The 12,997-nt window shown below is 32.9% G+C and overlaps 1 protein-coding gene across 1 annotated transcript in view; it reads right to left on the bottom strand.

Moving 5' to 3' along the window:
• Positions 1–114: 114 nt before the first annotated feature.
• LOC102887144 (ubiquitin-conjugating enzyme E2 E2) overlaps positions 115–12,997 on the bottom strand; it is a 256,130-nt gene continuing 243,247 nt past the window's right edge. The window contains exon 5 of the mRNA XM_006907301.3: positions 115–350. Coding sequence (XP_006907363.2) covers positions 189–350 — 162 coding nt within the window. The 3' untranslated portion in view covers positions 115–188. The remainder of the gene's footprint in view (positions 351–12,997) is intronic.

Below are 12,997 nucleotides of genomic sequence, written 5' to 3'. Positions count from 1 at the left end.
CTATGCTTTTTCCTTCTTAAAAAGACTAATGACAAGACCCAATTTAAAAAGAAAGCAGTTATAGACTGGAGATTTCAAATCAGAATAATAGTAATAGGAGTAGTAGTGGTGGTAGTGGTAATAGTAAAGTAAAAAATTTACTAAGATCTGACGTCTAAATCTGGAATAGATCCAATTCAAGACTGGATTTAAAGCCTCTCACCAGGGTTGCAGTCTGTAAGAAGTGAGCAGATGGAAAGGAGAACTTTAGAAATGGTTAGGGCTGGACTCCAGTTGTCCTTTAAGATGTCCAGACAGATCACGCCTTGGCTGTTAATATTACAGTGATAGATTCTTGTTCGGAAGGTAACCTAGAAGAAAATGTAAAGTTGTTATAAATAGACATACTTTTTATAGACAAAACAGTCATTATTTTAGAACTTATTCCGGACATAGAGAACTAAACTCCAAAAGCAAATCATGGCATTCTGGGGACTGAATTTACTCTTGGTGCAATTATAACAATGTTCATAAGAGGAAAACTAACACTGATTTGTAAAAAAATTTCAAAGAAAAAAAAATTTCAAAAATAAAAACTTCAAAGGGAACTTTTGCTGGGTTCCAGTTAAGGGTTTTGTACATTTATAAAATTTAAAAAAGCATGGAATACTATAAAAAGGAAATATTCTATTCTGTGTCAAAAACATGAATTTAAAAGCATGAGTTTTTAAACATGAGTTTAAAAACATGAAATAGAGTACATATGTAAATAACATACCTAGTTTATAGAAAAACTGTATTAGTTATAACTTACAAACCTTTCTTCTTTAAGTTCTATATTTTGAATGCAATATTAGTGCAGCCTACCTCTGCTCCAAGATAGCTAGATCACCACTGTATTTTGTTTAGGTATAATTTGAAACATGCTTATGACATTTTTAAAGAACTTCAACTGAAAAAGTCTAAATCAGTTTTATAACTGATAAAACTTTTACAAAAGTCTTATGAAAGCAACAATAAAATTTTAATACTATTCATTAATATCATGTTTATAAATGTTCTCAAATTTAGAAGTTGAAATGTAAAAGAATCTTGGTGTTCTTCTAAAGACCAGTCTTCTGGTACCTTAAGTTCAAAATGGCTATGAACCAAAAAAAACACATATGGCAGATCTTTGTTGCCATCCCACCAGGTGTTGCCATCCCACCAGGGCATCCAGTACCCAAACATCAGTATTTACTTAACTCATCTGATGTTAAGTCTCAGAAAGTACAGATCCAGAATTCTACAACTGCTGAACATGGCACCATTCTCCACTAGATCAGTACTCCTAGTAAGAACTGCCTTTCATGCTAGACTAGATGACCTCAACATCCCTCTCTATTTGCACACATCCCAAACACCTAGAAATGTTGAAGAAAATATAACATTCTTTAAAATGCATAGCTGAATTTGCAAGGGAAATCCCCAGAAGTCAGAATTGAAAACCAAAAATCACAGTAAAGCACATGAGCTGACAGTATAGCTACTAAGGATGAGGCTTAGAGAAGTGAAAGGAGTGAGTGAAGGACAGTGGTCAGTCTTCATAAAAAGGGGCTTGGGTTTTAATGCCTTGTGTACAAAAAAGATGAAAACTTACATCTGTAGGAGGCAAGGGGTTGAAACTGAGAGCCAAAAATAGTCAAAAATAGAAAAAGTAAAAATTGGCACAATTATAAGGAGAAAATGACCCATCTACAATCAAAGAGGAACATTTTCACTGCAGTAACTGATAAGCCAACCAGATCAAATATATAAGGATATTGAAGATATGAACAACCAAATTGACAAAATTAAGGTATTGAATGAAGATAAAATTCCACACAATTAAAGAACACATGTTCTGTTCCAAAGCACATAAGAAACATTTATAAAAACTGATCACATGCTAAGCTACAAAAGCTTAATATATTTCAAATAATTATTAAGACCACAAAGATCCCCCATATCATATATTTGAAAATTGAAGAACACATTTTCAAATAACTCTTGGAGTAAAGAAAAACAAACAGTTATATTTACAACTGAATGACTATGAAAATGCTGGGTTGCCATTACCAATATTTGTGACTTGACTAAAACAGTCATAAAAGAAAAATCGACAGTGTCAAAAGCATATATCAGAAAAGAAGACATTAAATGAGTTAAGTGTTCAACTAAGGAAGGGAAAAGAATAAAGTAAATCCCATGAAAGTAGAAAGAAATGAAGACATGAGCAGAAGTTAATGAAATTGAGAATATTTATTAATATTAAAGCTCTGCAGAGAAGTCAGACTACCTATCCCTTTAAGTGCTAAATGAAAAGACAGAATATTTTTATGACCCAATGTAAATCAGTGGCTTTTATACCGAATAACAATATTTAAAGATCTGTCATATGTTGATTGGCTACTCAGAGCCAGTTAATCCTCAAAACAACTCAAGAATGAAAATAGTGTATTGTACTCACTTTAAAAATAAATTGTAACTATTTATTGAGATGATGGATGTTAACTAAACTTACTCTGGTACTCATTTCACTATATATGTGTGTATATATATCTATTCATTATGTTATACACCTATATCAATTATATCTCAATAAAAATGAAAAAACGACTTATGCACAGAGAGGGTAAAGAAGTGGCTCATGGTCCTACAGCTGGTAAGTGGTGGAGCCAGAATTTGAACACAATTTTGTTGATTCAAAAGCCTATGCGATCCTACTCGGCCTCAGTGTCTCTCTGTTCTCTCTCTTTTTTTTTAACTTTTAATTTTGAGATATTTATAGATTCACATGAAACTGTAAGAAATAACACAGCCACATCACATATATTCTTACCCAGTTTCCGCCAATGGTGTAACATCTTGCATAACTAAATCATAGGAAATTGACATTGACAGTCCACTGACCTTTTTATGTAGCTTTAGTTTTATATCCACTTATGCATACATATATTTCTATGTAGTTTTTATCACATGTAGATTTGTGTGATCACCACCACAGACAAGATGCAAAACTTCTTTGCTGTGACCCTGTAATAGCAGTCACTTCCTCTCTTTTCTCCCTTCTTAATTCTTGACAATCACTACTCTGTTCCTCATCCCTGTAATTCTGTCATTTTAAGAATGCTACATAAATGGAATCATAAAGGACATAACTTTTTGAAATTGTCTCTTTTCACTCTGCATAATTCCCTTGAGATCCATTTAAGTTGTTGGCATACATCAATAGTTTGTTTCTTCTTATTGCTGAGTAAAGTTCTGTGGTATTGATGCAACAGTTTGTTTAACCATTTACTCACTGAAGTACAAATGGAATATTTCCAGTTTTTATTACATATAAAGTTGCTATGAACATTTGAATGTTTCTGTGTGAACCTAAGTTTTTATTTCTCTGTGATAAATGCCCATGAGTGCAATTGTTGGGTTGTAAGGTAAACTCATATTTAGTTCTATAAGAAACTGCCATACTTATTTCTAGAGCAGTTGTACCTTTAACGTTCCTACCAGCAGTGTCATCTAGGTTGTCTGCATTTTTGCTGAGATTGTCTTATTACTACGCTTTATCTTAGCTATTCTAACAGGGTGTAGTAATATCCCATTGTCGTTTTAATTTGCATTTCCCTAATTGCTAATGATGTTTAATACATTTTCATGTGCTTATTTGCCATCTGGATACCCTCTTTCATGAAAGAGTATGTTCCTATTTTTGCCCATTTAAAAATTAGCTTGTTTTTTTACTGTTGACTTGCTGGTGTTTTAAGTGAAGGTATTTCATTAAAAGTGAAATAGAGTTGGATGAAAAATAAAGCATGAGTTTGTAAAGAATCTTTTTGGACAGAGAATGTCTTATACTCTAATATTTTATAATACTGATAAAAAGGATCTACTTGGGTGATGTCTGTCAGCCTGTGTCCTGAGAAGCGTTAATGAATATACCACACTGAATTAAACAGGTTGGTTGACTGTTCCTACATGTTTTAATGCTATAGACTCTCACAAATATCACCTTTTCAAGCTGGAAAAAACTCACTCATGATCCCAGAGTTTTTAAGACATATCATACATTTATTTACTTACTGTAATGTTAAGTCATGACCTCTTTGGGGTTCCATCACCATATTTCTACTTCTCTTACCACACTTACTACAGGACCTCCTTACCAAACCGTGAATTACTCATAAAAGTTATTTCTTTCAACTGACGTCCAATGCAGTGCTTGGCATACAGAAAGTACTGACTGTTCGCTGAGCAAATGCTAACATATCACAGGCTAGTGTTCAAACAGACAAGTATCTCTCTGAGGGGTTGTAGCATCTTCTTATTCTTTAGGTAAAAGAGCAGTTTAGAACCATAACATACATTAGGCTGAAAGCTGGAGAATTGTAAAGAATATCCTAAGGAAGCTGGAAATATTTCTAATATCTTTCTATCTCATAATGTTACTTTACTAAATTACCCTACAAATTAAGATATTATTTCAGAAGTGATTTCATACAGATTAAACCAATAATAAAAAATATTTAGTAAGTAATATGTGACATAAAAATTTTTATTGTTGCTATTGCCTATTTAAATACTAAAGATAACTTAAAAAAGGTGTGGCCTGGTCACATCAGCAAAAATGTTCCACAATCAAGGCAAAAACTTGCCAGCAAAAGCTCTTGAAACAGCCAGCATTCTCTTCTAGACCCTATCGACAAACCCAGGAGAAATGAGAGAGAAGAATACATGCAAACTGATAAGAAATGGTCTGCAGTCCTTGGACATTAGTGATGCAGAAACAGAAAATGATGTTCTGAATATTGACAAATATCAAAGGATTTGTGACGAGAAATTTTTAGATGCTAAAAATGCACCCACCTCCCACCCTTACTCTACAGAAGACTGCTCTGATCTTTGACTCAAGTTCCCAGAAAGCCCACCATGTTATATCTTATTCAGGGCCTGGGGAGCCCAAATTTCTTCACTTCACCCTTTGACAAACAAATAATAAGAAATGACTGTAAAGAAAATTTTAGTTCCATTGCAGGGGTTAATACTTTCACAACCTACACCTGCCTTTACATTTATCGCTGTATTTGAAGCACAGCTCAATACTGATGTTTACAATAATAGCTATCATTCCTCGGGAGAGGTAAAATTATATTGAGACTACTATTTTCAAAAGCAAGAAGACAGAGCATTTCAAAACATTTTCCATTTTCCATTTATTAAGGAAATGTTAAAAACATGATTTGGATACAATGATACAGAAAATTTTATTTATCTAGAATGGCTAATTTGCAGATGATTGGATGAGAAGCGTTTTAATTTATGTGTGATACATAAACCACCACACAGGCGTACGGGTGTATGAAGGTGGTGGACAGAATAATGCCCTATCCCCCCAAAGATGTCCACATTCTAATCCCTACAACCTTTGAATATAGTACCTTACATAGTAAAAGGAACTTTGAAGGTGTGATTAAGTTAAGGACCTTGAGAAGGGGTGATTATCCTGGATTATCTGGGTGGGCTACAAATAATCACAGGGGAGGGAGGATCAGTAGGGGGTTTGATGACAGAATCAGGATGTTGAAGTTATGTGAGGAAGGGACCATGAGCCTAGGAATGCAGTTGACCTCCAGAAACTGTAAAAACCAAGGAAATGGATTTCTTCTGAAACTTCCAGAATAAATGCAGCCCTGCTGACACCTTGACTTTAGTTTCTAGAAATACGAGTTCATATTGTTTTAAGCCATCAAGTTTATGTTAATTTGTTACAACAGCCAACAGCTACTTTATTACTTGATCTTAAAAAGGTACCTTAAAATGAAGCTGTGCTATTTCCGTACTTTACAAATTACTTCTCTTTAAAAATAATTTTAGAAAGAGTTAACAAAATTCTTTATGATGACTGTAGAATTAAATAAATGCCATGTAGTGAATAATTAGGGCAAGCCACTTGACTACTCTGAGCCTCTAGTTTCTGATAAGATGAGAGACTTAAACTAGATTATTTCTAAGACCCATTCTAATTTCAAAATCTAGGAGTTGTGCTGTGTAAAGAATATATAGTTAGCTGGACTTGGGCTAGATTCTTGACTTTGGACAATCCAATTTAGCATCTCTCAGGTTCAGTTTCTTCATCTGTAAAATGGGAAAGTGACAGCCACCCATAGTGGCTGTGAAGCCTGAATTATACATAAAGTTCCAGTACCATGCCTGGTATCCATGGCAGGAATTCAAGCAGTGTTAGCCTCCCTTCCCGTCTTCACATCTCCTAGTTTCACAAGGTTATTTCGGAAAGCGTATGTTCATATAATAACTCCCCCCACCCCCCGCCCCCGCCGCCATCATCTGGATTTCAAATATGTTTTCTTTACCACTCCCTTGTTCTAGGGTATAACTCGAATTTCATATACAGACAAAAAGTGGTTTTATAAGGGGCGGGAGATCTCGTAGGGCATGCGTATAGACAGAGAAGAACGTATTTTAATAAAGTACTTGACAAACTGATTCTACATATGATTTAGAAAAATAATTTAAAATAAAATAAAGCTGATGACATTAAAATGATCATTTAAAATAAATATTTCAGTAATAACCTCTATTTTTCATATAGCTTCCATTTTTTTAAAAAAAAATTTGATCAGGAAAACGGCACTGTGATTTTACCAAGGAAGTATGAGATCAGTGAGAAATACATTCCTCTTTAAAATACTTTTCCATGGAGACCCAAAGAGAAAATATTTGGAGCTCCTGTATCATAAATCAGTAAATCATGTAACAAAGGTCCAAAAATAGGTTTAACATCATTCAAATGGATCTTGGCCATAGGCTCACTATAAAACTGTAGATAATTTTAACAAGTTGTTAGTACACATTTCAAAAATGTCAGTATTACCATCCTCCTTGAGATTTCAAGTGCTCTTTTCTTAAAACTTACTTAAGAGTACTGTACCAACAACTATCACATTCTAAGATTATTTTACAGTATTAGCAAAAAAAATAAAAACTGTAAAAACTCATAAGTGAGGGGAATCACAAATCTTAAAAAAATTCTAACTGAAAACCTCCCTCCCCAAAACAAACAAACAAACAAACAAAAAAACCTGAAAATATATTTCACCTTGAACAACAGGCAATAAAATTAAACATTAGCTAGAAACCAGAATGTGTAAAGATGATAACTGCCCTGTTGTGGATGAGACTTTATAACATGCTACGTTTCACTGCAGGCTAGGGCTACTTTTTTAAAGCTTTCAAGTAAAATTTAAATGATTAAAAATAAAAGACCTTTACAACACAGACATTTAAATTTAAAGTCTCCTTCACTTCTTTTAACTACAGATGTGAAAAAACATGCAACTAGAAAATTGCCCTCACCATGAGTAGCAAATCTCTTAGAAGGTGGGAGCATCTTATTCAATCCCCAGGGCCCTCTCCTGCCAGGCCGCAGTTACTCCCAACTCCTGTAGACACTTGGTATGAGTTGGTTAGGAACCAGTAAATTTAGGAACCAAATAAATTATCCAATTTATAAAGATTTAATTTATATAGAAACTTTAAAAAACACATCTATATTGAATAAGGTTCAGTTTGGTTCTTTTCAAACGTGTTTATTATTAGACTTATTTTTCATTATGTTATCTACTCCTTCTTTTTTTTCTTTAAATGATTATCTTGTCTCAACTTGTTCTACTGTCTCAAGTTTCAGAAACAGTACACCAACCGATTATCCTTTGAAGTAGAATCATATTGTAGTGTGGACTGTAATCTTTTGAGTGTGAGTTCATCCTCAGTGTACATGGTTTATTTTTCTGTATAAGTCCCATGGATTGTGGGGTGTTTGGCATTTGTTTCTTTATGGGTCTCAAGGACAACACTAGTTTGAGAACAGATTGTATCATTTATGCCAATATATGAGGCAATAAAGTCATCACTTAGGAAGAGTAGACTTATATTCGAATTTTTGTAAATCTCTTATGTTACAGATGATGTCTTAATTATTTTATTTTCAACAAGATACTATCTGGTGAAGACACACCAGCTCAATCAATGCTTGCTTGGCACGCATATACAGGTTGCCTTCCTTGATCAGTTAAAACACATAAAAAGAGAAAATAGAAATTTAACGAAGCTCTAAGAGGACATTTCTAGGAGTATAACGTTACCATTAGAAGGCTTAATTTTAACAGCCCTTTGAAGGTCATTTTAAAAAGCAATACAGTACTTTAAAATAATTAAGGAATTTAAAAAAGCTGGCGTGTAAGATTTTCACAAATGAGTTTATGATCATGGTTTGGACAAATTTTCCAGTAACAGAATCATATATGGATTCAAAAATGGCTGAATCTCAAATAACTGAGGGAGAAGTGAAGGTAATTTGGTATCTAAACTTAAACATATACACAAACTATGACTTAAACATTCCTACTGTTTTAATCCATGGAGCACATACATGATAGGTACTCCATCAATGCCTGGGGCAGCGGGCATTTAAACCAGAACCCAAAGCTCTGTGTTTAATATTCCTACCATAGGCATCGCCTCTCTACTCCTAAAATCAGATATAAAACAGCTGCTCCTCTTGAACACTAAACTTAAAAAACATTATGTGGGGCTATGTTGATCCAGTTAACACTTATTAATTAATTAGTACTGCATAGAAAAGACATAATTTAACAGATGTCCAATGAACTTATATTTCTAAGACAAGATGATTCATTTCTGCTTTATAACTGCAAAAGTATCTCATACATAACAACAATTAATTATGAAACACAACAGCTGAGATACTAATGGATTCCATGTAAAGTGTATAATAAATGACTGACCACATGACACTTGCTGTTAAATTAAAGACAGCGACATAAACATAAACATAAGGAAAATGCCCTCATTTTGTTTACATTTTTTTATAGGTTTCACACTACCCAAGGCAATTCTACCAGATGTAGCGTATTTACAGATTTGCTAAATGTAAAATTTAATGGAAATTAAATAGACTTTAATAGAAATTAAAATGGAAATATAGACTTCTTTTATCCCTTGGGAAAAAATAATACATTTTATGTTTGTAGAAATATGAAGTGGCAGTTAAAATTTATCTTGAGATTAATAATTCAATATACATACAACACAATACAAAGTATTCATTATAACTAGCTAGAAATGACAGTTTGATTTTTTGCTTAGCCCACAACAGTGTAGAAGTAAACTATATGTTAATACAATCTAAAATGAAACAATGACTAATTCTGTTAATAATACAGTAAATGAACAGCAATTACAGAGCTGGCTGAATGCCCACTCTCTCAGTGAGTGCTATGTAACACACAAAAGAGACATTCTTTGAAAGTGGTAGTGTTTATAAATACCATAAAAGTTTCCAAACTTTGCCTGTATACTAGAGATAATATTGGTACTTCTTTATGTTTATATCATGAAATTAAAAAATCTGGCATGTATATCATAGAAAGTTGTAACCTAATAAATAAAAAAAAAAAATTTAAATGGCTAACAACTATGCACTGTTTATGTATTAGGCACTATTCTATGTGATTTGTATTTATTACATAATTTAATAGGCTTTTACCTCATATCAAGAACTGCATGACTATCACCAACATGTCTTTTTGTCTTCTTGGCAAGTATTCAAGAATTACTTGTTAGTTTTACTGAAGGAATATTTAGTATTATGAGGGAGCCCTTAAATTTTATTTTTGTCTAATGATAACTACATGGGTCTTTCTTTTCAAATTTTCATGCCTATTTTTCTTTTATGTCAGGCATTCTCTTTCCTTCTTTTCTGTCCCTCTCCTATTTACTTGTCTACAATTTAATCTCTGCTACCATTCTGTGATTTCTGACATTATTTCTCTAGTCTCTATTTCTATCTTCTAGGTTATTTTCCTTCATTCATATCTTAAGGCTTCTGAAGCCTGTTGTTTTGGGATTATCTTTTTCCCTCCAGTGTTTTCTGTAAGACTACTATCCTGAAAAAAACAAAACAAAACCCAATAGTCTAATTTTCCCTGAAGCAGTGTGGAAATGTATCTGTTTCTAAAAAAGGAGTCAAATAGCAATGATTCAGAATTGTGTGGAAAAAATACACTCCCATTTTCTAATGTTCTACTCCTGCTGCCTGAATTTTCTATTTCTAAAAAAAAATATGAAGTCGTATCTTAAATAAAAACTCTAGGCCCCTTTTTTCTTTCCCTGTAATTTGCAGCATTCAACTTTGTACTGTAGAAAATTGGCTGCTGTGGCATAACAACAAATATTACCATTTAAAAGCAAACAACTGCGCCATATGTGGTTTTTTAATAAATAGTGCCAACTTCATTTTACAAAACTGACAGGTGAACGTATAGCCAAGCAAAAATTTTAGAAGTGAATTTTTGTAGACAGGCTAACAATGAATTTTTACCTATAAAGGGAAAAAATTTATATAAGCTCCTTAAGGACAAGGCTTTTATCTAATATTGACTTTTATCCCCTTTAGGGGAGAGTAAGATGTCAACATGCATTTGTTCAATAAACAAATGAACTGGAAAAATATAGAATATTTACATTTGAAAAGAGGCCATACATACCATGATTAAAAATGACAACTGAATAAGAACTGATGTTCTAACATTTAGATTTACAGTACCTTTTATTAAAGGGGAGGGTAACCAATTGACAGATGTGTAAAGTTTATAAAGGGAAATGTGTTGTTTGTCATTCAAATTTTGATTAGGGTAACTTTCAAAGTCTTGTAGAGACTTTTAGTCAGTAGAGATTATAACAGTCTCAAACATTAATTGTAGAGTCAGGTTTAAGAATATTTCACAAATCTTTCAAATAGAAAACAACTGATAGACATTCCAGAAGTACAACACATATTACTACACTGTATATATCTCAAATAAACAGTATAAAAAATTTAAAAATTTGAGATGTCTAGGTAAAAATGATTAACTGCCCCTTTTCCTCCAAGTACAAGAAGATTCATATACTTCTGTCCTGACAAACTTTTCTTGAAAAGCCTGTATGGGTCAGTTTTTTATTATTTTTCTACTTCTTTGGTCAGAATTATTTAGTGACATTTGGTTAAAGGACAAAGAAATAAACTTCCTGTTTGTAGTAAAAACTAATATATCATCATAGTAATGTGGTTATGTTCACTATCAAAATGACAAGTTTTAAGGGTTTCAAAGACATGTATTCAGAGGTCCCGCAACTCTTAATAGATGGATGGATGGCTGTATCTTCTTAGATGTGATAAAACTCTAAATTAGTAAGATTTATTTCTCAGGTACATACTTGAAATCTGTGTCATTGACTTATAGTCATATGATAAAATATTTTTGGCCTGGTTAGAATTGTATTTTTCATTGAACATAAAAATCAATCCATGAAAAAGGGTTAATGAATTTTTACAAAGTGAACACACTTGAGTAACTACCACCTAGAACAAAAAGTAGAATATTGCCAACACCCTAGAAATGTCTGTGTTTCTTCCCAGTCATAACCATCCCAAATGTAACTACTATTCTTACTCCTACCTCTCCAAACATTAGTTTTCCATGTTTTTGAGCTTATATAAATGAAATCATATAGTACACATTCTTTATCTTTCGATATTGTTTGTGAGATTCATTTGTATTGCTCATTGTTTCGTGTTTTTAATTTCACTATCACATAATATTCCATTGTATGAATACACCATAATTTACTTATTCATTTATTCATTCTACTATACATCAATTCTCCCTCTCTTCCCCAGGGATTTTCTGTTTAAATAAAGCTTAAGTAGTGACAGTTGTGCAATGTGACAAGGTGGCAGCAAAGACAAAGTTTATATATTTTCTTTGCTGAAGTCTGGCTTTGTAAACAAGCACAGGCATTGATTTGGTTTTCATGTGACTTCTGAAGCTGTAAAAAATGGCACGGAAAAGTGAATATGTTCATAGTATATTATTGAATGTAGATAGCTACAGTAAAAGGTACTTTGTTCTTGGATTATAATATTTTCTTGCTTTGAAAAATTTGGCCCACATACTGATTATTTGAACCTATATTTAAAGATAAAAATTATTTGTTTATACTTTGTTCCAACAGATGGTCTGCATAAAATATAACCTAGATACTTGTAAATGAAGAATATTTAAAACAAGATGGAAATGAAAACTCAAGTTTTTCTTTAACATGGATTAATTTCTTGCCAATAAGTTTTATGCCAGTATCTGCAGCACTTTAAGAATTTTAAGATAAAATGTATTACTTTTCACTGTATTAAAATAAAATGGATTACTTTCTATTGGGTCTACTAGATGATCTTATGCCAAACGTCTTCATTGAAAAGGAAAACCATGCCCTCCAGGTGTTTCTAATTCTGTAGGAAAGAATGAGAACACACACACACACACACACACACACACACACACACACTTACTGAATAACATGTCGATATTACAAATCAACAGAGCACAAGAGATTTCTGAAGTGTTAATGTGTTTGTAATTCTGTAGGAGAGAAAGAGAACACACACACACACACACACACACACACACACACACACACACACACACACACACTTACTGAATAACATGTCGATATTACAAATCAACAGAGCACAAGAGATTTCTGAAGTGTTAAAAGTATGACAAACAAAATGAATAATTTGCTTTATCGAAAGTACTATTTGCTGGGTACTACAAGACAGAAAAGGTCCTTGTTCTCACTTTAGAATCTAGTGCGAGTAAGAAGAAAATAAAACCAACTAATAAGTATAAATGTCAGACTGTGAAATTTCATGAAAGAAATGATCAGGTTAATGTTATAGAAAATAACTAGTGTGGAACTATTTATATAAGGTGGTCAGGAAATGCACCCCTCGTTAGATAACCCTAAACATGAGGCCCGTAGATGAGAAAGTGTTGCTCACATGAAGAATAGGATCAAATGTGTCCCAGGCAAAGGGAACAGCAAACCCTAGGGTTCTGAAGAACAAAAGGAGGCTGCA

This window comes from Pteropus alecto, unplaced genomic scaffold (genome assembly GCF_000325575.1).
Source record: "Pteropus alecto unplaced genomic scaffold, ASM32557v1 scaffold92, whole genome shotgun sequence".
NCBI lineage: Eukaryota > Metazoa > Chordata > Mammalia > Chiroptera > Pteropodidae > Pteropus > Pteropus alecto.
The sequence above is the reverse complement of the archived record's forward strand: the minus strand, read 5'-3'. Positions and strand labels throughout refer to the sequence as shown.